We start from the raw sequence: 25,551 nt of genomic DNA, 5'->3' as shown, positions 1-25,551 counted from the left end.
TATTGACTGCATAAAGATTATTCAGACCTGCTGAATCTTTCTAAATATTTACACAGCAGACACCATAATTCATTCACGTGATATTCATTATTTTACAAAACATGGCAATTTGAAAAAACTTTTTTTTTTGGGGGGGGGGGGGGGGGGTGAAAAAAGTAAGAAATGTAAAATTCAAATACAAAAAATACTGTGACAACCTACTTACATTATAAAAAGTAATTTCTTTTAAAATTATAACGAAAACCGTAATATACAGTATAGAGAATCTAGGATTTTTCAGAACAAACATGATGTTTACTGCCACCTAGTATGTGATCCTAAAATATGTCATTTTTAGAGAGATTTCAAGTAATGTCTGCTCGTTACATTGAGTAACCAAATATTTTCATCACAAAAGTTATGATCACTTAGTTTTTTTTTAAGTTAGGATCACTTGCAATTTTTATTCAGGTCATTGTTTGGTTTTACAGTGTTTCTTAGTTAATAGTAATAATAGCTTGATACTGCTAACTCACTTTGCACCACTGAGCTAGCTAACATTAGAGCTTAGAAGAAGACTGACATTTCTATGGTTGATATTTCCAAAATTAAGCAAGTTTCACCACTAAAATCTAGATGGATAAATAGCCATACAGCATATCTAAAATATGTGTTTTTTATTATTTTGGGATGAAGGTCCTACTTAAATCAGTAGTTTGGGAGCATTTTGGAGAGAGAATAGCTGATAAGACCAAGACTGTGTGTTGGGTCTGTTATAACAAACTTGGATATGGTATTTAGGCTGCTTTTGCCTGGAAATTCAGACTGGGCTAAAAAAATACTAAAGGGTATAGGCTATAGAAGTGTTTATCGCTACAGGTATACGACCATATTTGGTAAAAGAGAACACAGGATTTAGACATGATTTCTTTCATTATGATTGTTATGATGCATGCCTTATTTTTGAATTTTTATTTATTTTACATATTAGTTTTTACAATGTGAAAATAAGCGTCTCTTAGGGTTTGTTACACAGACACACTGGTTTATTTTGAAATACAACTGTTTCTGATTGTGTCTGCAGTTTTAATAATAGATAATCTAAAAACAAATTCCATGTTCCATGTGGTACTGAAGTCACACTGAACTATCCATCGTTTTCAATACCCACTATGCAGGGTCACAGTGGTCCGGAGCCTTTCCTGGAAGCTACGGGTACAAGGCAGGAAATAACCGAGGAAGGGGTGCCAACCTATTGCAGGATGGACACACACACACACACACACACACACACACACACACAAAGCATTTACATGCACATTCATATCACCAGATAGTTTGATAACTCCAATTTTCCTTAACATTTTTTTTGACTGCGGGGTCAAACCAGAGAAAATGCAAACACCCAGAGCCTTCGGAAAGACTCAAATCTCTGTCCCAAGGTGTGAAGTAAAAGAGCTAACCACTGCATTGCACTGAACCATGAACTCAAAACCATGATTTGTACCAAACTGTGAATTTTGTGTACTGTCACACCCCTAGTAGACACTGTGTGCAGAATTATTAGACAAGTGTCTTCTGATCATTATTTTCAGTCCAGATGAATCTGTAATTATGAATGAATTGTTTAAAAACAGAGCATGTTCAGTATTTGGTCTGAGTACTTTCTGTTTTGAGAAAAAGAGGAAACTCTAGATACTTCCCTGTGCAGAATTATTAAGCAAATAATTAATACTATTAAAATGGGCTGAAAAGGGACCTTACAGAGAGCAGAAAACACAACATGGTAAAGTGCCTGTCAGAGGGATGCAAGACAATTGAAATTGCCAGACTTTTGAAATGTGATCACTGTACAATCAAGTGTTTTGTGGCCAACAGCTAAAGAGGACCGAAGAAGCATGTAAAGAGAAGACGACACAAATTAACTGACAAAGATTTGTGTCAAATTGAAGTGGAGACTTCCAGAAACACTTTAGCATCAAATGTCTGCATTTTCAAAACTGCAATCTGAATGGAATCTCCGGAAGTACAAGGTGCAATGTGCTGAATGACATTGCTAAGGTCACAAAGGCTGAAACATGACCTCCACTGAATAAGGCACACAAGGTATAACATTAAGAATAGACAAGGACACATTTCAAGACTGATGTTACAAAGGTTTTGTGGACCGATGAGATGAAAGTGACTCCTGATAAAGCAGTTGGATGGGCCACTGGATGGACACCCTCTCTAAGCACCAAAAAGCAGGTGGAGGAGAGATGATGTGTTCTGCAATTATCAGTGATCAACCTGTCGGACCTTTCTTACTTGCAGATGGTATAAAAATTAACCACAAGGTCTACAGCCAATTTCTAGAAGTCACCTTCAAACACTGGCACACAAATAAGTCAGCAGCTTTCAAAAAAGCAGGACAATGCCCCTTCCATACATCTAAGTATTCCATAGATTGGCCTAGAAAGGCTTGAATGGTGATTGAATTATGACCAGGCCCCCATCATCGCCTGACTCAACCACCACTGAAACCTATTGGGCCTTACAAAAGTGTGAGATTTATCAAGATGGTAAGCAGTACACTTCTCAGAGCAGCATCTGGAAGGCGGTCCGAGCTGCCTCAGCTCATATAGGACAGGATCAAATCAAAAACTTGATTTGTTCAATGGACAACAGGCTCATGATGGTCATTGAGAAGAAAGGTGGCTATACAGGGCATTCAACTTGGTGAAGTGGGCTGTATAGAATGATTGATAATTTGTTATTCCTTATATAAACTGAATAATAAAAAACTGTTTTTTATTATAATTTCGGTTGATGGTGAAGAGAGAAAATCCACTGATTGCCTAATAATTGTGCTCACAGATAATCAAGTGTTTTCCTTTTATTTTTGTTTGTGAATATCAAATGTAACATTTTCTCTCTAAGTAAATTTACTTGGAGCAAAAGAAAACTTCTGAATTCGTTTTTAGAAGTCTGCTCAACTTTGCTTAAAATTATCTCCGGGAATAGTACTTGCCCACTAATTCTGCACATAGTGTAATGGTAGCAACATTGTCTTTCATTATGAAGGACATTTTCCCAAGCATTTCCACATTTTTTACATTTTTGCTGAAGCATTATGTTGACATTTATATTGTGTGATTTTGCTGTTTTTGTGGATGGATGGATGGATGGATGGATGTCCCAGGGCTGGGCAAAGTTTACAAACATATTCATTCTGAATCACTCATTCCACTTGAGCCTTATTATCAATCATAATAAAACACAGACATCTGTGTCCTCTCCCCCTCAGAGACTTTGATGCCTGACTCCGCATGCAGTCAGTGCCCAGTTTGTCACAATTATTCTCACTCCTGTTTGTTGCTCGTTACATCCATGTCTCTTCTATGTCCAAATAAAGTCATTATTCCTTCCCATCATCCCTGAGTCATATGGTTCTGACCACTTTCCACCTGGAGCAAGTCTTACAGTCTTCTGTTGCATAGGCGTATAAAAATGATATTGCTTTAATTTCATGTTCATTTCATAAACTCCAGTATTCCTCCATAGTTAAACTCTAGCAATACCTTATAGCCCATGTGAGTCCGAGTCTTCATCAGTGGTGTAGTGGAGCGCAATTCAATAGCCTCCGGCTCATGGAATATCACCGTTGGCAACGGCTCCTTCTTCAAGGTAAGCACGTTGAGCTTGGTCTTCAGCATTGTCTGGAAGTGCTGGAATGCAGAAAGTCATTTTGAAACTGTTATCTGTAACCTTGTTGCATGTAAAAAAACCCATTTTTTCTCTCTCATTTTTTACACAGCACCTGAAACACTACAAGATTGTGTTCTTTTTGAAAACCTCACCAGAATCCACATACTTATCATTAGGTCTTTTGTAGAAGAATAGAATAAATGAACAGGGATACTCAGCTTGGACTCTCTAACTCCACTTCTCAAAAAAAAATTTGAATTTGCAATGTTTTAAGTCAGAACTGCTGAATTCCACACACAGATTATTATCACTAACTAATCATCATGTACTACAATCATTGTTTTAAAATCATTCAGGCCACTTGTTAAACGTATTATACTGTACCTAAAAAAACATCCACGTTTTCTTTTGGACTTCCAATAGCATTTTATCATATTCATCACTGCATGACAAACTTTCTAAAAACCCAAGCTCTAACCAACACCAGCATATGACTTTGGTCTGTGTTACAAAATCCAAATTCCAGAACGGGTTTGGGATAGTGAGTCGTTAAGACTCATCTCCCATCTTCCATCTGTGATGCACATTTCCCTGCTGGCAATGTCATTATTTCCTTTGGATGTGAAAGACCCCCCCTCCCCCCAGAATGTGATCCACATTTTTTTCCAGCACGACATAGCAGTGATGTCTTTATATAAGACAGGTATTCTAAAGTGAAAATACTCTCACAGCAAGATAGCCAGCCAATGCTGTGGAGAGACAACAGTAATACACCTGCCAGGAAATGATATGGCCACTGTGAGAGTTGTAGACAACACATTATGAGCCTGATGTCCAGCATCTTTGTACCAGTTCCAGTCTCCCTCAGACAAACACAGATGCTAATACTGGGGATTCAACAGAATACAAATGTGTTATCACTCTACAGAAGTAAAACTATTAGAAAGCTTTGTGCCGTCTGCATCAGGTGGTTTAGGCCTTAGGATGGATGCTAGTATTCATACAGCCTCATCTGTATTTCATTATTTGCTGTCCAGCATATTCAGCTGAAGAATTTAGGTTCACAATTTGATCTACAAATACACACCTGTGTAGTAAGACTTCCAAAACCATTGATGAGCAGTGCATTCTGGGACACGTCTCTCCTCACCATCATTGTACTGAGTGGTGATTTTTTTTTTTCGCATTGTGGACTGTTAGCTTTAACGAGTCTGCCCATTATTCTCTGGCCTCTCTTACTTATATGGTGCTTTCGGAAACACAAGTTGCCAATGTAGTACGTTAAAATCCCAGGAGGCTGTTTCTGAGATTCTGGAACCAACAGATATGAGACCAACAATCACATCACATTTGAAATCACTTGGATCATGCTAAGGCTTTGTCACATAGTACCTGATCCTCTTTAATCTGTCTGCCGTCCAATGATTTGCTGCTTGAGAGAACAGGCTATCTACCTTAACAAGCAGGTGTACATAATAATGAGGCCAGAGAGTAGGTAGATACACACACTGAGTTTTTGAGGGTCTTATTGCAGTGTTGGTATTTTAAAGCATTTTTATATGAATGTGTGAATTTAGTGAATTTGTTTGCAAGTATATGTGCATACGTGTCAGTTGCTCAGTGGGAGCTTATGTTTGAATCAATGTTTGTCAGTCTGTGATGAGAACCATCTTTTGCCCCAGCTGTGATGTTTTAACAGAGCACAAATGTTGACTTTCACTTCCAGCTTTGGGAGCACTCCAGTGGTAGGAGGCTGTCATACTCACAGACAAAAATCATCTCTAATCCACCGGCAGACCTCTGGAAAAGTCACAATCTTATCATATACTTTCACACATGGGCATTCTCACAATCTTATCATGTACTCTCACTTACGGGGATACTCACAATCTCATTATAAACTCTCACTTATGGGCATACTCACTATCTCATTATAAACTCTCACTTATGAGCATACTCACAATCTTATTATAAACTCTCACTTATAGGCATACTCACAATCTTATCAAACTCTCTCACTTATGGGCATTCTCACAGTCTTATCATACACTCTCACTCACAGGCATAATCACAATCTTATCACACACTCTCACTCACAGGCATAATCACAATATTATCATACACTCTCACTTACTGGCATGAGAGGGAAATTCTTTTGTCTTAAACATGCTCAGTGCAACAAGAGGAATAAAGATGAGACAGTAAAGAACTTAAAAAGAACAGTAGTAATAGTGCAAAACAGAATAACAAAATAAATCTAACAAAGTAACAAATAACTATAACAGAAATAATAAAATAACAGATCATTTTCACTTTCATAACCACTTGCAGTATTTGAGAAATAAAATGACAAAAACCACCAGACACTCCCCATGGTTTAATGATCACACACGCTCTTACAAACAGGAGTGCCGCAGATTGGAGCACAAATGGAAATCCACGGGCTTAGAAGTGTTCAAGTTGGCATGGTCTGACAGCCTGTGGCAATATAAGCAAGCCCTTTGTAGGGCACATTCAGCCCATTATTCGAACCTTATTGATTGCAATAGAAATAACACTTCCTACCATTTTAAAACAACAGCTCATCTAACAAATAAGGCTGAACCAGTAGCCAATATTTTATGAACTTCTTTAATGACAAAATTACAAACATTAGACTTCAATCATATTCAAATGGCTCACAATTAACTTCAATGCAAACGGAACATGGACACACCCTTAATGTTTTTGAATTAATTAATGAACAAGAGCTAAAAACTATTAAGACTAATTAAGATCAAACCAACCACTTGTCCACTGGACCCAATTCCCACTAAACGTCTTACAGAATCCCTGGGAGATCTGGCAAGACCTATAACTGCCATAAAGAATGCATCCCTGTTATCAGGTGATGTTCCTCACCAACTTAATGTAGCAGTAATCTTCCACTACTGAAGAAGCCAAGTTTGGATCCATAGGAGCTCAGCAATTGCAGTATCTCTAACGTACCATTTTTGTCAAAAGTTCTGGAGAAGATAGTTGTTGCTCAACTTCACTCATACTTGGAAAGACACAACATACTGTATTGTTTCCAGTCGGGCTTCTGCCCAGAACACAACACTGAAACTGCCTTCACGAAAGTTGTAAATGGCATAACAATGGCATTTATTTTCACCTTAGCTAATTGCTTTAACGAAGTCAAGACCTGGATGGTGGAAAACTTCTTGTCATGAAATGTTCAGAAAACCGAGGTTCTGTTGTTTGGAGGCAGGTCTGCAAATAGAAATTTTATTATCTCCACGCTCTACTCCAAAGGACTGAACTTTTCCCTCAGTAGCTCACCCCATAACCTAGGTGTCATCTTAGATACAGGCCGCTCATTCAAATCACATGTAAGTGCAGTATTGAAGGTACTGTATGCTTCCTACAGCTATAGGGTAACAGACTTATTGCTGGACCTTGTCTTGATCCTTAATCACAGCTTACACCTAGCTTTTAGCAAGCAAGTTCACTCTTTTCTGTTTTCAGTAATGTTAATATGCCCCGGGGGGTTGAGCAGCCGGTTGACCTTGGACCCCCAGAGGTGTTTTTTCTCCTTACTTAAGTGTTTTCGGTTCCTCTCCTCCGTTGTCATCTGGCTTCTTTATTTAATTTCTTTCCTTCCTTTTTCCCATTCTGTATTACTTTCTCTAATGATGTTTAATGTATCACAAGCCATCCATGTAAAGCGCCTTGGTTCGACTCTGTTATGAAAGGCGCTATATAAAAATAAATGGAATTGAATTTAATTGAATATGTATGTACACAAAAATCACGTTATGTATGGGTTCCACAAATGATTCACTATTATCTGCTGTGTCAGCCATATGCGATAGGTCTTGAAACATATCACATGTGGAATAGAGGGGGAATACTGTATACAATACCAGAAAGGTATACAATTACACACAAAGTTATATGTATTGTGAAATAATAGTTTGTGATCAGCTGTGAACTGAAATATTGTATAATTATTCTACAACATTGTATATCACACATAAACTTTAAGAACCAATTCTTGTTTGTGAACATGATTCATTTATAAGGTGCTGTTGTTAAGTAGAACACTCAGTGTATCTTAAATGTGCTCTTGATATACATTTCAACATGTTATGCTTTACTGACATAAAAGTGTTTCAATCTACTATGTCCAGCAACAGACTTTTTTTCAGTTTATGACATTGCTCTCAAAACAGAAGGTGAATATTTAGGAATTAAGTCTGGCAACCATTGAAAGTGTGCATAGTAACTGGAAAGACCCTAATTTAAGGAATTACTCTTCAATAAAATAAAACAAATATTGCAAATTATGTTATTTTGTCCTGAGCCGTCCGGCAATTTTTTAAAAATAAATTGTTTCTTTCCCTTTCCCTCCATCATTGAGACAGTAACTGAATATGTTATTTACTCCCAGGAAGGAATACTTTAGGTCTTTATTGTTCTGTGATCATTGTTCACACCATTGCCTCATTTGTATATCAAAATACCACATGAAGCGCAACACAATCTAAGAAAAAATAAAGTGTTATGTCTTTAAAATTCATGCTAACCTTTGACAGCCCTAATTTTAATGCACAGTAAAAGTAAATCGATATAAACAGTATTGTCTCATTGTGTATCTCATTTGAAAACATACTGATATACTGTAAAAAGTCGATATATCACCCAGCCTTACTTGTTTTATATGATTTTAAGACTTATACTTGCTATATTTAAGTGACAAATTGACAGACCCATCCATACATCCATCCATCCATCCATCCCTTCATCCACCCATTTTCTGATGCGTTTCCGGGGTTGGGTTGCGGAGGTAGCAGTCTAAGCAGGGATGCCCAGACCTCCCTCTCTCCCTCTCACCTGCCACCTCCTCCAGGTCCACCGGGGGAGTACAAAGGCGTTCCCAGGCCAACCAAGAGACATAATCTCTCCAGTGTGTCCTGGGTCTGCCCTGGGGCCTCCTCCCGGTTGGACATACCTGAAACACCTCCCCAGGGAGCCGTCCATGGAGGCATCCTAGACAGATGCCTGAACCACCTCTCTAAGGCTGAGGCCAGCCACCCTGCAGAAGAAGCTAATTTCAGCTGCTTGTATCTGCGTTCTCATTCTTTTGGTCACTACTCAGAGCTCATGACCATACAGTAGGTGAGGGCAGGAACCTAGATCGACCAGTAAATTGAGAGCTTTCCCTTCTGGCTCAGCTCCCCTTTCACCAAAACAGAATGATATAGTGTCCACATTACTGCCAATGCTGCACCGATCAGTGTGTCTCCCATTCCCTTTTTCCTTCACACCTGAACCCGAGATATCTGAACTCCTACACGTGTGGAGTTTGCATATCGTCGTGGGGTATAGTATGTGTACTCCGGAATCCCCCCCCCCCTTTGCTAAAAGAGAACGATGCAGTATCTGCATTACTGCCGATGCTGCACTGATCTGTTGGTCAATCTCCCACTCCCTTTTTCCCTCATTCGTGAACAACACCTTGAGATGCTTGAACTGCCCTGCTTGAGGCGTCCCCCACCAGGAGAGGGCAATCCACCCTTTTCTGGTCGAGAACAATGGCCTCAAACTTGGAGGTGCTGATCCTCATCCTGGCCACCTCACATTCAGTTGCAAACCACCCCAGTGCTTGCTGCAAACTTCAACGCACTGGCATAGAACTCGAGGGCCATTAGTAGCCCTGCCCAGAGCCACTCAGTCCGCACCGTGCATCAAGGTGAGCCCAACTATATCTAGTCGTTTTCTCTCTACCTCCCGCACCAGTTCAGACTCCTTTCCCAACAGAGAGGTAACATTCCACCTGACCCCCACAACTGCCCCTGCTGACAGGAGGGCGGACCCATGTTATTTCTTCGGGCCTTGCCCAGTCGGGCCTCATGGGTGGAGGCCCAGCCACCAGGTGCTCACCCTCAAGCTCCCGCCCCAGGTCTGGCTCCAGGGCGAGGCCCCGGGCTCCCCAATCCAGGTGGAGTAACATGATCCTTTAACTTAACATTCATGGGAGTCTGTCTGAACCTCACTTATCCTGCGTTCGATCATCTCTCTCCAAGTTGGAATTCGGAGAAAAATGTCATGAAAATGTGTTGAAAACATCATTTTCTGTTGGAAACATGCAGGGTTCAGATGTTGATGTCGGAGAGAATTTTGTAGTACGATTACAGTCAACAGTAATGCTATTTTATAAATATTTAAGTTCATATAAGTTGGGCCTACAATAAAGTCTAATTCATTTGAGACCTGTTTTGGAATTTAGTTGGTCTGACCTCAGAAATTTTTTAGGAAGTGGGCAACAACATTGGTGAACCACAGAAAGGAGTTACAGCTCCTGTCTGGCGCCGAAGTTCAATGTTATTCCTGTCACACCCTATCCAATAAACACAGTAGCCCTAACTTACTAACTAAAGAAATACATGTAGAACTATAAAATTTAAAAAGTAACAATATAAAATATAATACTTTTACCACAGTATTACTGCTGATAATTCCAAATGATAATTTATTATTAAGTTCTAAATATTTTATAGTGCTTTTCATAATTCAGGAAAGACAAAGTATAACAGGATGGATTAGCAGAATACCTATTTTCAGTAGAGAACAGGTTCAGGCATGATTTGTCTAGGCCACGAGGAACTTGAGGGGTGTAGTGCAGAGTATAACAATACCACAAAGACTAAGCAGCTGACTGACAGGAAAACGTCATGAAATTCAAGGAAATTAAATGTAAAATGCACCTTACGATCCATTACACAGTCCTGTTACTTTGGAACTTTATGTTATCTTGAGTCTTATTGCTTATGCTATTCAGAGAAATATGTATTAACTGGAGCTGGGAAATTTACCACGTTAACTCATAGTATTAAAGTCATAACGCGTTATTTCTTTGATCACATGAATGCATTTTGATAGCCAGATGGGAGACTAATATAAGCAAAAATATTTACCTATAATACCTCTTCCTGGTTGTAAACAATGAATCCCAGAATTCAGAGCTAAAATCAAAACGTTAGCATCTCATGGGAAAGCTGATGCAATCTGCTTTATTTTGTTTTAAAAAAGATACTGATGGAGGCATATGTATGATAAAAATGTTGTTATTTACAGTACGTGTTTTATTTTATTGAAGGCTGTGTTAAAATATTAATATCTTTCATGCTATTAAGTGCAGTTTCAGCTTTAGAGCCATTTACCAAATGAGTTTTAGATATTAGATCGATCAAGCAGTCAGGATTAAATAGTGTGTCGAACCACCCAGGGCAATGCATGCCAATCAACAGCACCCAGCAAAAACTAGCAAACATCGCCCACTCTGGACCAAGAAAAGAAGGCTTGCAGGTGATGTCACACTGTAGCATCCACATTAAGTAAAGGCCGTCATCCATCATGTTGGTGCCATTTCCCATCTGGTGTGTGATGCTCTGTGTGCATGCTCTGTGCTTGTTTGGCGTGTTCCTCGTGACCGGCTGCAACAGCAGCAGTGTTCGTGATAACAGTTAAGGACACTTTAGGATTCCTAAAATCGTAAAAAAGAAAAAAAAAGGAGAGATTAAGTTTCATGCAGCGAGCACTGCCAACAAAAGCGGATGTCACTGAGAAGAACTTTAACAGGACCAGAGTTTGTGGAGATCACTTTGTAAATCGTAATAATAACACTAAAATTACTAGTGTTTCTATGTGTTCCTTTCCATAGATATCAGTACTTGCCTTTTTAAGTGAACATAGGCTTAGTTTTTGTTAGCATGCTAACTCTACTGCATCTCATGATCCCATTGGGTTTAAAAAAATGTCCTAAAGGGTATTCTTATCCAGAAAGGGCCAATGTGTGTGTGGGATTTTGCTGCAACTCCCTAATTAGATTACTAATCCGAACACTGGCTAAAGAGTACAGTATTAAGACTCTTAAAGCATTAGAAGAATGCTCTTCAGCTGTTTTCAGTATGTAAGGGTCACATCCAGTAATATCAATTTTCTCATTATACTGTTTGCTTTTATATAATGTTATTTCGGTCACTGTATGCAGTGTACTGAATATGCTTGGTGTGACAATAAAGCCGTACTTCGCTTGTACTCACTCCATTAAAATGACTGGCAAGGACAGTATAAATAATGGAGTATGCATATTGTACTCAAACTAATTTAAAAAAATTATGGTATGTTATGGTAATGAGTTAGTTAGAATGACCCATATACTCCACTTTGTGTTCTACATTATTTTAAGGATTCAATGTATAAATAGGTATGATTGAAAGTTTTAATATTAAGTGTGATTAATCATGATTAATGACAGAAAACTGTGATTGTTTTTTAATGATTAAATGTAAAAATCTGTCTGGCCTGCCAAAATTGTAACATCAGGCAGCTCTCAGTACTCTAATCAAACTTAAACCAATAACTGCATTAAAATGTTCTACAACTCTGTAGAAAGAAGTGAAGAAGGACTGAAAGGGAAAGAATGAAGCGGAAGGATGCTAACAGGGCCATGTGGGAATGTGGTGTGAGGATGTTGTGAAATCTGCAGAAACTGCCAATGTCAGCAGCAAAACTTATAATGGGAAGGAGCTGTGGTATACTCCCATGGTTATCACAGATCAGCCAGTTCTCTTAATCTAAAAATATAAAATGCACATAAGACAACTGGAAATTGCTTAAGTATACATTTTGCAATATCAAAAAACAGAAGCAACACATTATATGATGATATGTAAACACAGATCTGTCATGCCCCCCTCGTGAGGATACTGGTTCACTAATTAGCCACACCGGGCCCTGGCTCTTTAAAACTGAAACTACCTCGCACACAGTGCGAGGAATTGTTCTTCCATGTGTTGGCATACTGAGTATTTCTTGCTTGTTTCCTAAGTAGCCTTGACTCAACCTGTCTGTCATGTTCCCATATGCTCCTGGTTTCCCTAAATCCCCATGTTCTCGCGAATCCCATCCTTCTTCTTCATTGTTGAACTGACTTCCCCAGCTTATCTGACTCTCCAATCCATGACCTCAATTACATCCTAGCCTCTTGATTCTGCCTTTGACTGCCCTAGACTGAATAAAACCTGCTTGCTCTGCACCTTGATCGCTCCTGAGTTTTCATGACAGAATACATTGCCGTGAACAAGATAGAACTGGCAAGCATCCAGGATGAGCTGCAAGATGCCCTCGGTCAGATTGACCAGTTGATCACCCTGGGCAACCAACTCCAGCAGGGAATCGCAGCCACCATTCCACTCCCGATTTCACCCCCACATTCATCTTCCATTATCCTTATTGCAGTAATGGAACATTATAGCCGCAACCCAGACCAGTGTCAGCATTCCTTATACAGTGCAGGCTTTACATCCACCACCAGGAAATGTTCCAGAGTAATGCTAGTCGTGTTCATTTTGTCATTAGGCAACTGAGCTCTGGACCACGGAGAGTCCCTTGCTTAGTTTGTTGATGGCTTTCCAGTGTGTGTTCAGGAATGTTTTTGATCACCCCCCTGTGGGGTGGAGTCTTGAGGATCGGTTACTCGATCTCCGGCAAGGGAACAGAACTGCCACTGACTTCACTCTCGAATTTCACACCATTGCTGCTGGACTGGATTGGCCGCCATCCTGCCTCCAGGTCCTCTACCGGTGTGCCCTGATCCTTGAGCTTCAGGTGGAATTGGAGTGCTGGGGAGAGGTGCAGACATTTGATGAGTACGTTCATCTGTCTATATCATTATGGAGCACCGCCGACTGTGTTCTCGCCCCAAAACTGCTCCGAATCTGCCTACTCTCCCCGCACCTGAGCCGGAACCCATGCAGCTGGGTCAAGCCCTGCTATTCCCAGCTGAACGCATTTATTGTGGTGAAGCAGGCCATACCCTGCACACCTGCCCTGTTTCCCCAGCATGGAGTCTGCCCCCCCCCCACCCCCCCCAACCCAGGTAGGAGTGCTTAACTCGCTCATCATCTCACCTACGCAGTTTGTTCCTATTTTCTTGTCCTGGCCCCAGGGTCAACTGGTAGAGAGAGCCTTGCTCGACTCCAGAGCAGCAGGGAACTTTGTGGATTCCCAGCTGGAAAGAAGCCACTCAATCCCCCTCAAACTGCTGCCTTCAACTCTGGCAGTGAGGGGGGTAGATGGGGCTCTGCTCACCAATGGACAGATGACTCACTACACTGTCCCACTGTGACTACAAGTCGGTGCCACCCATAGCAATATGATTTGTTTCCTGGTCCTGCCGGCGGTGAGAGATGGTTTGATCCTCAGACATCCCTGGTTGCAGCTCCACAACCCCCATGTCAATTGGGCAGAGGGGGAAATCAAAGTCTTGTCTCCATGCTGAATGCCAGTGTGGCACCCTGCACTGCAGAGTCTCCTCTATGGAGAGTCCTCTCCTTGAAGGGGAGACCCAGGCTCCAGAGGAGTATCACGACTTTGTTGACGTCATCAGTAAGGTTAAGGCACTTGGTCTCCCTCTGCACCGAGAATCGGACTGCACAAGCAAGCTGATGGAGCTGTCCATGCCAAAGGGTCAGCTGTTCATGCTGTCCTGACCATAAGAGAAGGCATGGACGTGTACGTTAAGGAGGCTCTGGCACAAGTTGTAATCTACCAAATCACCTCTCCCATCAATTCTGGATTTTTTCTTTGTTAAAAAGGACCGAAGTCTCCACCCATGCATCAACTCTCAAGCCCTGAACGCTATTACCTGTAAGTGCTGTGAGCCCTTGCCTCTGATCTCCTCAGCTCTAGAGCAGCTCCGTGATTCCCAAATCTTCACCAAGCTTGACCTCCAGAGCACCTACAACTTGAACCATATCCAAGCTGAAGATTAGTGGAAGATGTCTTTCATCACCAATTTGAATATCTGGTCATGCCTTACAGGTTAGCTAACAGTCCTTTAATTTTTTTCCAAGTTTCATGAAAATGTCTTCCCTGATTTGCTGAACAAGTTTGTGATTGTCCACATCATTGATAACCTGGTTCACTCTGCCTCTCTCCAAGAACACGTCTACCACGTTTGGAGGGTGTTGCAGCATCTCTGAGAAAACAACCTGTTCATTAAAGGTAAGAAATATGAGTTCCACCATACCACCCTCAGATTTCTTGGAATCTACCCTGGAAGTGTGAATATGGACGAAGGGAAGGTGAAGGCCATCCAGGACTGGTCCCAGCCTTGCGCGGTAAAGAAGCTCTAATGTTTTCTGGGCTTCGCTAACTTTTATCGCTGGCTTATTTGAGGGTTCAGCCCAGTGGCTGCCCCTCTCACTGCCCTGCTACAAGGCCATCAGGCCACGCTCAGCTGGAACCCAGAAGCAGAAAAGACACTTCCATGCCTCAAAGACCTCTTATGTTCAGCGCTGGTTTGGCAACAACTCAATCCCACGTTGCTCTTCGTTGTTGAGGTAGATGCCTCTGAGGTAGAAGTAGGAGCCACGCTCTATCAGCATCAGGGGTGAGAGAAGTTGCATCCCTGTGTTTTGTTTTTCAAGAAGCTGAACCCTGCAGAGAGAAACTACAGCAATAGGGAGCTGCTGGCCGTCAAGTTGGCACTGGCAGAGTGGCAACCCTGGCTAAAGTGCACCAACCACCCGTTCAAGGTGCTCACCAACTATGGTAACCTTAAATAGTCCACTAAGTCCACTAAGCATCTCACCCCATGACAGGCTCGGCTGACAGTCTTGTTTACTCATGACAACTTCAAAGTGTCGTATCTCCCCGGGGTGAAGAACTCCAAGGCGGATGCCATCTCTCATCAATTCATGCTTCCAGTCAAAAGCAATGAACCAGTACCAATTTTACTTGACTTGTTTTCTCAGTCCTGTCACTTGGGACATACAGTAGACGACACAGTTCAAGAGGCTAAATATCATGAGCCTGTCCCGACCAGCTGCCCCAATGGAAAGGTCTATGTCCCTTCCACCCTTTGGATGACCACCATGCAATGGGTACATACCTCCCTCAGCTCAGGGCACCCTGGTTTCTCCACTACTATGTGCCTTCTTGCCCAGAAATACTGGTGGCCTGACTGGAGAAGGGGTGGTGGAAGAGTTTGTGCTTTTCTGCTCAGTCTGCACCAAACACCAGGCATACAACCAAAAGCCTGCTGGCCTTCTGCAGCCTCTTCCCACGTCACAACATCCATGGTCCTGGTGGTAGACCAGTTTTTGAATTTTCCCACTTGTGGAGAACCTCATGACCTGCTTTTCAGATTCTGTGGTGTTCGGATAGGCATTGTGACTGACCTGGGGCCACAGTTCACCATGGGGGTCTTTCATACATTCTTGTTCTTGCCATAACATTAAACCAATGGAGTGATGGAGGGAACCAACCAAGAGGTGATGAAGGTCCTCCAGCTGCTGTGTGCTGACCCTCCTGCTCACTGGGCCTGCTACTTGCCCTGGGTGGAGTGTGCTCTGAACTAGCATCCTCAGCCAGACACTAACCGGTCTGTTTGTGTGTTCTGGGATATCAACCGCCTTTGTTCCCTTGAGACTTGAAACCCAGTTCTGTCCCAGCAGTGGAGGACTGGTTCAAAAATAATCGAATAATCGTAGGGTATGGCAACGGATAGACCAGATCACCAGAGACAGAAACACCAGGTTGACCACCACCATCTCCCGGGGCCCATTCTCCGACCCGGTCAGTAGATTTGGCTGTCCACCCGGAACCTCCACCTCCCAGGTTGCCACAAACTGGCCTCCAGGTACATCAGCCTGTTTCATGTGATCCAGCAAATGGGGTCCGTAGCCTTCTGTCTACAGCTGTCCTGCATCTACCGGATTTCACCCATGCACCTGGATGATGGTGAGGCCTATGATGTATATCCTGTTCTTGACTACAGGCATCGCTGGGGATAGCTCCAATACCTAGTGGAATGGGAAGGTTACCGCCCTGGGGAATGGGCCTGAATTCCAGCAACAGATAACCTCGACCCAGACCTGTTCTCTGCCTTCCACTGGGATCACCTGGATTAATCCTATCCTCTGCCCCAGGGCCAGCCCTGTCGCTGTCCTTGGCCTCCAGGTGGCAGCCGTCGGAGGGGAGGGGGATCCTGTCACGCCCTCCTTGTAAGTATGCCAGTTTTCCAAATAGCCCCACCAGGTGCTGGGTTTTTAAAACCGGAGCTACCTCTCACTCAGTGCAAGGAATTATTCTTCCATGTGTTGGCATACTGAGCATTTCTTGCTTGTCTGCCATGTAGCCCTGGACCAACCTGCTTGTCATGTTCCCGTCTGTTCCTGGTTTTCAGAGATCCCTGTGTTCTCTCGACTCCCGTCCTTCGTCTTCAGTGTCAGACCAACTTCCACTACACTCCACTACAATCCAGCCTCTCAATTCTGCCTTTGATTGCCCAGCACAAAATAAAACCTCCTGCTTGCTCTGCACCTTGATCACTCGCAAGTTTTCTATCATGACAAGATGCAGGCAACAAAAAAGAGGTAGTGAAGTGAAAGTGAAAAAAGAGATGAAATGCAAGTTTCACTGAAAGGCTGTTGCATTAAACATGCCTGGACTCACAGTCATGTTGAACATTCATCATAAACAACAACATTTTCTAAAAACCGAAATGCACCGATAGGGGTCCCTTGACAAAGTGTCACATTGGGCACCCCAATCAATGTTTTATATAATTTTGCATATTCAATATTGTGCTGGGCCCTGAATCTGCCAGGGTATCCATGCCCCTCAAACACCCATGCAGTCATGCACTCTGTTTGATACAAAGGATTATTTTTAGGGAAAATTAAAGAAACCCTCAGTCCACAGTGCTTAGTATTATCATGTACTAGTAGGGGATCCCTGGTTCTGGTATATCTTTATTTGGTGGCACTTAGTTTAAGAAAGGTTAAAAAGCCAATACTAAAATTGACCAATAGGGTAAAAAGTTCAGTAGTCCTTTTTTTGATAAGGATGGATCCATTACTCCTGCAGAATCCTAAAGCACTTGCAATTCAAACCAATCAACCAATTCATCAGTCAAGCATGTTGAAGCAGTACTAAGTAGATCCATAAATCAATAATCCAAATAAATCAGTCAGAGAAACAATGTCTAAATTTGACGTAGTGATTAACTAATCCCAAGTATATAATCAAAATAAGATAAGAATGTCATTACGTTTATATTAAATAATACACATTAGTTACTATTATTTATTCATTCACAAGTGTTAGTTTTTATATGAATGACTCCTTACTTTACGAGAGCAACTGCTCTTTATAAAACCTTCATAACAGATATTATTTTCATCTGTGTATAACATAGTTCGTTATGTTCCTCATTAATATCGTAATCAATAGCTGTAATATGACAGTATTAAGCATTTAATTGTTCAGTTTCTAAAGCATTTCTATATATTCAATCAAATTAAAAGGCTGATCAGTAGTTTACATCGTTATATTATATGCATGCTGTTCTTGGTTATGCTTCTAAATGGCGGAGACAACATAAGCGGTACAGCATTGATCCAGTCTTGTTGCACGAAACATTATTTTGTGTACGGCTGTATTATGCAAAGATATTCATTTAGTATGATTTAAAATACTGTTACAATGTTTACTGCGTGATTCGGTCTTCTTGTCGCTTAGCCAGCTGCTGTGAAAGCGATTGTGCAAGTCCGTTTGGCAGGCTATTCGCCATCTGGAGAACATTACATTAGAGCAGACGTGAAGCCAACCCTGCTTGCATGGCCGCTGGAGACCAAAATACGTGTCATTATTATTATTATTATTGTTTTTCTCACTATTAAATAGATCAAAATCCTAAAGTTAATTAATGAATTTGCGATTGCTGTTAAGGCATCACTTAACCATAATATATCAAACGGGAAAAGGGAGGCTAAAGACTAATCTTAAAAGTATGCAACATCCTTAAAAAACAGCTTGAAAACAGATGTGTATTTTTAGTAAACACATTGAGGGAACATCCCCATAGAGCATGAATTGGACAAATCATTAAGCTTTAAGCATTTATGTCAAACTCTTCAAGTTTTCCAGTGTATCTCTCGCTTGTATAACGTGTATATGTGGGCCGGAGAGATGCCGCATTGAACAATGTACAGCGCGAGCATATTTGAATTAAATGTGGACTATCCATCTCTCCCCACGAACAAATGCATTGATCGGCAGCTATCTGGGAAGTCTGTACCCAAATGCAAGTTTCTAAGCGCACATTCCGCTTTTAACACAACTGCGTTCACATTTTTATGGAGTACATTGATATAATTCTACCCAGAAATCCATGTTAAAATCACGGTGGAATTCCATAATGTTAAGAATCCATTTCCGAAAAAAAGGTTTACAACCACAATATAGGTAATGAAGATCTTACCTGCAATCGCTCTGTCGCGGGTTGCCACATACTATTAATGAAATCGCAGGTTTCCACTTAGTTCACAGCTGGATTGTCCCTGATGTAGCCCCGCTCACATCTGCTTGCGTCTCCCCCTCTGCAATGCTGGGCAATCGGCAGAAAATAAGGCAGTGAATTCCAATGGTACGCAGGGACGGAGCTCCGCCTGCAATTGCACGGCGCGTTTTCCCCCACCAAGGGGCGCTGGCGGAGAAATCAGTTGTTATTAGTTCAAAGAAACCGCTAGCGGCAAACGAAAGAAACGTGTACAAAACTACAAAATATGTAGGGGGAATTCAACAGTATTACTTACATTTTGTTTACTTATAACGCAGGTAGGCAGTGTTTTCCGTAATATACAGTAAGGGTGATAATAATAAAATTAAAACATTTCAAGATGTCAAATGTTTATATGTAAAATGACATTATTCACATTCAAACATATTTCTCCCACCTGCAAATTGCTGGTGTATTGAAGGATTCTACAGAATGTTTCTGGAATTCCTGGAGTGGGACCAGCTTCCTTCGGGGTAACATTACACTGAAGTGGTGAAAGGAGAAGACCACCCATTTTCCATGTTTGGAGTGGCCAAGTATTCCAGTTATAGCATTTTGTTTGTGGATTTTTCAGTTTTTCCATCCCATTCCATCTACAGGGAGTATATTTGTCATCAGATATTCTATCTTTTTGGTATGTGTGTACAGTATATAACATATCTTTGGGTTTTTATAGCATTGATGAGTGTCTTTGTAAGCTTAACTTTCTCTGTGCAACGAGGTATGCAACAGTGAATCTTCTACTTGCAAAGTCATCCTCTCTTTAATGATACTTGTATGGGTAGGGAATAATGTTAGAATCTTCATCATGTGTTAAGCCTGTTCTTCTGACTGTTTTCTAAGGGAGATCAAACATGAATAGGGAATAAATGAATCAATCACCCATCACCCTGTACATTCAGTATACTAGTGTTAAAAAAAATGCCATTTTATAATTTTATAGATTTCGAAGGAGCAATCTGCAGGGAAACATTTAAAATCAAATATTTATTGAGTTAGTAAAAATGAGACCTAATAATAGACACACACGCACAAGTGGCTTTCACTTGAATCTTTTTAATTACATCATTCCACATAGAATAAATCACAGAGTAAAAAAGAAAATCATGACCCACGATGAAGAAAAGAAATAGGTCAGGCCTTGTTGAAGAATAGAAAGAACTGGCCCTAAGCATAACCTGATCATTATGTACACATAGGAAACCATGCCTGAAACACAGAAGCACATTTACGGCGGGGTCACTAACTTTTCATCTTTTACCTAGCAATGGTGTTGTCCTCAGAGGACAACAACAAAACACTGTAAAATGATCTACCAATTTTTATTTGTGTTATAGTAATAAGGAATACGACCAAGTAAAAGGTAGTTTTTGCCTCCACAAAACACTGGCAAAAGTTTCCCCAACACCACACACTATCCAGAGAACTAACCAATCACTAAATAAAGTATACACTAAACAAACAAAGATATGCCTAAGGATTCAAAATAATGTAGAAACCATCACATTTACCCATGCACTAAAAGAAGAAACCTACTGCAGGTTTTTAGTCTATCATAGTTCACCATAACTGCACTTATTACTCTAACATCTGGAATGGCGTATATCTGCTTAGAAAGGTAACATGTAGCTGCTGAGTCAACTTTTTTAAATCTACGGAGACCTTCTGTAGTATTAAAGTAGACTGTAAAAGAATTTGATTCTACTAACCAGCAGTGGTTGCATACATGGAGATTTTACTAACCACTTAGTTTAAGTTATAATTAATCTATGGTATAATGACATTTGATGTAGGGGAAAGTTTATGTTGGTGTTTTGAAATTTATCTATCTATTTATTTTTACAAATCCTTTGTCTTGATCAGAGTAACAAGTGGCTTGTCATCAGGACTGTAATCCTCATAGGAGATGGGTGTTGCATCATACATGGCAGGCCTGGACTTCTTCCCAAACCTGAGAAAAGAATACAAAATGCATTAGATTAATAAAAAAACATACATCCATTGGGTCTGCATATCATAATATATACTGAATCTGTCTAACATGGTTGTGAAGGTACGAGGATTTACTGGATGTTAGGGTCCTAGGGAGAAGTTTGAAAACTGGATGAGTGGTGAAGAATTGGATTCTCTCTCAAACATAAGCATTTATATCACCAATAAGTGCATGTGCAACAAAAAATACTAACAATATTGATTAGTATCCAAAGTCAGTAATACTTTTTGTTCTGTTTGAGTATTCCTCCAAAACCATTGCTTCATAGGTCTGACAAGTCCATCTCTAAGATAGAGTGTCACAGAGACTCACCTGGCATGGCGGATGGATGCAATGGCATTATTGAACTCGCTGTCGATGCTGCGGCAGTTGTAGAACTCCTGGTATGCATGCCGAGAAGAGCCCTGGTATTCGATGCGACTGATGCGACAGATTCCAACAATGAGGATGATGAGCATAAGAATGAAGGCTACGCACAGAGCACCGATGATGATATAGAGAGAGTGGCGTGGCATGCTAGTCAAAGAATCATCTGGGTGAGCTGCCTTCCACTGCAAATCTGGGACAGACAATAACACAAACATTTACTGTTATAAGGCAAGAACATTCTGCACCATTTTAACACTGAAAATGGATGAATATTTAATGCTACTCACAAATCTCACAATTTGGTCCTACCCATCCTTGTTGGCAGTGACAGATAAAGCCATTTGATTGGTCAATACAGGTAGCTCCATGATGGCAAGGATTGCTGTCGCATTCATTGATGTCAACTTCACAGTTTTCACCTGGATGAACAGAGCATATAAACTCTGAAGGGGTAAAAACCCATTTCTTTGAGCAGGTTTGTGAAGGGGAAGAACAGGCATCCTCCCTATGGTAGGGCCTGCTGTTTAGATGCAAAAGCTCACAGGTAGTCAAAAAAGAGCACCAGAATGGTGCTGAGACTCATCCAAATAACTAGGAAAGCACATAGAAATAATATTGGCACTCACCCATATAGCCAGCAGGGCAAACACAGGTAGCATTCAGCCCTTCACGATCACATGATCCTCCATTCTGACAGTGAACTTTCAGACATGGGTCCTTGTAGACCTCACAGTGTCTTCCTGCACACACAATGCACATGTCAAAAACATTTCCTTCCATATACCCACATTCTACCATCTCACAAATATCTTAAGCAAATTTACTTTTGAAGTACCACTTTCTCTCTCACACTAAAACATGCAACCCACCCTCGTACTGTACAGGGCATATACACTCATAGGCATTGACCAGGTCCCGGCAGGTGGCGTGGTTCTGGCAAGGCGCCGACAAACACTCATTATACTCCTCTTCACAATATAACCCATGGTAACCTGCCAAAGAAACACAGTATAAGTTACAAATAGGAGTGTATTACTTATGTATGGTACCAGTCAAACGTTTGGACATGCCAGCCTGCCTATAAAGGTGAGTGATACAGTGTGACATCACAAGATCTGGCCACCTAACCTAAACACAGTGGAAGTGGTTTTGGAAGTGTTTGACTAGAGAGTGAAGGAAAAACAGGCCAATGAGTGCTCAGCATATGTGGGACCTGCTTCTGGACACCTGGAAAAGTATCCCAGGAGGCCATATCATGAAACTGGCATACAGGAGAAAGTAGGGTCAACCAGTCCCTGGAGCAATTGGGATTAAGAGCATTGCTCCAGGGCCCAGTGGTGGAATCACTTTGCCAACCACAGGATTTGAGCTGGCAACCTTCTGAGTCACTAGTTACTTAATACTTTTCATGAAAGTGCATTGCTCTTGGGTTTAAAAAAAATGCAACTTTTTTAGGATATTGCATAAACATAATAAGAAATGTACTAATTAAACAAAAAAATACCATTTCTAAAAAGCATGCATGTATAGATTTTACATAGCCATTTATTCTACCTTAAAAATATTAAATGACAGAGGAGCTGCAGATTGATTTTCAGTGTTCTTTTGTTTTGCACTTCAGGTCACCATATAGACCGCAAGGCAATTTTATTTATTTATTTGTTTCTTTCTTTGTTCGTTTATTTGTGTATGTGTATTGATGTATACAGTCGCGCAAAAAATTAAGAGACTGCAGCACAATTTTTTGTTTCACTCATTTCTCAGTTTCTGGGTGTGCATTTGTGCATGATATATTTTTTTGCAAACTGCAGCCTGGTCCTTCCCTGTTTCTCCTTAATGAAGGGCTTCTTTCTTGCATTATGGGACTTTAGTGCTGCATCTAGGAGCCTGATACCAACTGTCCTAGCAGTGCACTTTACTCCTCCATTTAAGGTTTCCTATTCCTTTTGAAGGTCACTTGATATCCTACTAATCATGAGATTTTGGATAAGTTAACAGTCATCTCTGGAAATAGAAAGTTGCTTCTGCCCTTTACGTGGCTGGTTTCTGGTCATTCCCAGTGTCACCTGCTTCACCTTATTCTTGTGTATTGAAAGTGCATTACTTTCTTAGAAATTTTGAACCTGGAAGCAACCTGCTGCTCAGTGTAGCCCTCTGCCAAACCAGGATTTAAAAATACAGATTTGTTTAAAAATAGAGTGGTTTCTTAAATTTACTACGTGGCTATATATACATACATGCATACACACACACACACACGCATACACACACACACACACATATATATATATATATAGAAGCTAACAAACATCACTTTAAATCAGCTACATTTATAAAAATTAATACATTTTGAGAATAAAGATATAATTTTATAACACAGAAGAGATTCGATACATTTCTTATATCTAGTCAGAGCGGCCATGACATTTTTTTCTGTTGAAAAGGTTGTTTTGAATGGAAAAGTTTTTATTACTTCAATGCACTATTTTCATCTGGCCACTAGGATGCAGTGTTGCATAGAATTGTGCTCAGTGCTCAGACATGATAATCCGATATCTGATTCCATGCCATCAAGCAAGCTACCATGTCCAAGGTCAAAAAAGAACAAGGTGAAACAAGGTTAGAAGGTGACAAAACAAAGAAACTTCTATTCGAAGTCGAAAAACATGAAGGCAGTTATAGTCAGTGGGACAAATCATACACATGACACTTCATATCTGATAAAGAAACTAAAACAACACAGGTGACAATAGTCCAGAAAATCATATTATGGTAAATGTCACATTCTCTGGGGCTGAAATCCTATTTCTTCTGAACTAACTTAGACTAATATATTTAACTCAAGAGAAAGCTGTGACATCTGCGTCTGCAACATGAAACAGCTGGATTATGTATCAGAATGAAAGAATGCAAATTGTTACACATTATTACAATCATGGCATATGAGCAAATCTATTTGGAGCTGTTATGAGAATAATTGTTGTACATCGCTGTTATGCTTTTGGATAAGGCTGTCTGTGAACCTGTGCAGCCACTGCAAGCGATGAGACCATCTGCAAGCACAACATCAAGTGGTTGCATCTCCATGGCAACCAGACTGCAGTGGGGGGAAAAAAAACATCCTCAGGACACGCCAGGGGAAGGTGACAAAGAAAAGCAAAGGAGCAAAGATAAGGGATGGGAGCTGACCAATTTACTCACCACTGACCACGGATCACACTATTGACAGACTGCTCTGTAAGTTCTTGTTATTTTTATATATTAACATTGTCATCTTGCTTTGCAAATTTAAAGATATCAACACCGGAGATGAGGAAAGCTGCCTATTAATAATTTTATTTATACCTTCATTTACATATTCTAATGAATGCCATATATTACACCTTGGTACTGAGACACACACACACAGATTGCACAAAGTGAGTACCTGGAACACAGAGACACCTGTAGCTGGTCCCTACACTGCGGCAAATGCCATGAGCACAAGGGTTGAGGGCGCAGAAGTCGACCAGCTGAGCGCAGGTGGGACCCGTGAATCCTGGCGCACAGCTGCAGCTGAAGCTCTGCTCATCCGAATAGCATGTGCCATTATTGTGGCAGGGCGATGAAGCACAAGGATTGATTTTCTGCTCACACATCCATCCTTGGTAACCTACATACAGAATGTGAATGGGGTACAAGGTGGTTATTCAGCTCTCTCAGACCATCTTATTAACAATAAAAAAGAATAATTATGGAATGAAATTTGCAAGATCTCGTGTTTAATTTTAATCATATGTAAAGTCAAAAGCCCCACACCCTACACACTGGTTGTAAGCTTAAATAGCAAAATGACCCAATAAGAACTAAAATAGCTATTAAAACCATGACACTATCCCATTTTATGAACATTAACCAGAGCTTGACCATAACCAGATGCACTAAAAATAAACGTATCACATCTACATTAACCATTCATAATCCATCCTGCTGGTCACTAAAAATGCATCTGAGAATAAAATATTGTTCTCTTATTTCTGCTACCATGGCAATGACCCAAATAAAACAATATCTGAAATATCTACCTTTCTGAAAGTAGGATGATCCACCCTACTGTAAATTTATTCAGAAGAAATGAAAATGCACCACA

General features: G+C 40.7%; 2 protein-coding genes across 8 annotated transcripts in view; both read right to left on the bottom strand.

Annotated features, from left to right (window-relative positions):
* The window catches only part of pid1 (phosphotyrosine interaction domain containing 1), a 55,726-nt gene extending 36,579 nt beyond the window's left edge, over positions 1-19,147 (bottom strand). Inside the window, exons 1-5 of one of the 6 annotated variants that reach the window (XM_072701581.1) lie at positions 18,983-19,140; positions 14,360-14,458; positions 13,623-14,200; positions 13,245-13,334; positions 3,540-3,686 (exon numbers count right to left, since the gene is read on the bottom strand). In XM_072701581.1, coding sequence (XP_072557682.1) covers positions 3,540-3,686; positions 13,245-13,247 — 150 coding nt within the window. In that variant the 5' untranslated portion in view covers positions 13,248-13,334; positions 13,623-14,200; positions 14,360-14,458; positions 18,983-19,140. Of the gene's footprint in view, positions 1-3,539; positions 3,687-13,244; positions 13,335-13,622; positions 14,201-14,359; positions 14,459-18,982 lie in introns of all 6 variants that reach the window. The other 5 variants (XM_023792152.2, XM_023792150.2, XM_023792153.2 and 2 more) reach the window with 5 other exon arrangements.
* Positions 19,148-20,096: 949 nt separating this feature from the next.
* dner (delta/notch-like EGF repeat containing) overlaps positions 20,097-25,551 on the bottom strand; it is an 80,808-nt gene continuing 75,353 nt past the window's right edge. For both annotated transcript variants that reach the window (XM_023792146.2, XM_023792147.2), the window contains 6 exons: positions 24,850-25,074; positions 22,292-22,414; positions 22,049-22,162; positions 21,710-21,841; positions 21,366-21,612; positions 20,097-21,011 (listed from right to left, as the gene is read on the bottom strand). In XM_023792146.2, coding sequence (XP_023647914.2) covers positions 20,900-21,011; positions 21,366-21,612; positions 21,710-21,841; positions 22,049-22,162; positions 22,292-22,414; positions 24,850-25,074 — 953 coding nt within the window. In that variant the 3' untranslated portion in view covers positions 20,097-20,899. The remainder of the gene's footprint in view (positions 21,012-21,365; positions 21,613-21,709; positions 21,842-22,048; positions 22,163-22,291; positions 22,415-24,849; positions 25,075-25,551) is intronic.

Source organism: Paramormyrops kingsleyae, chromosome 17, assembly GCF_048594095.1.
Source record: "Paramormyrops kingsleyae isolate MSU_618 chromosome 17, PKINGS_0.4, whole genome shotgun sequence".
Classification (NCBI taxonomy): Eukaryota; Metazoa; Chordata; class Actinopteri; order Osteoglossiformes; family Mormyridae; genus Paramormyrops; species Paramormyrops kingsleyae.
Note: the sequence above shows the minus strand (reverse complement) of the source record. Positions and strands in the feature narration are given on the sequence as shown.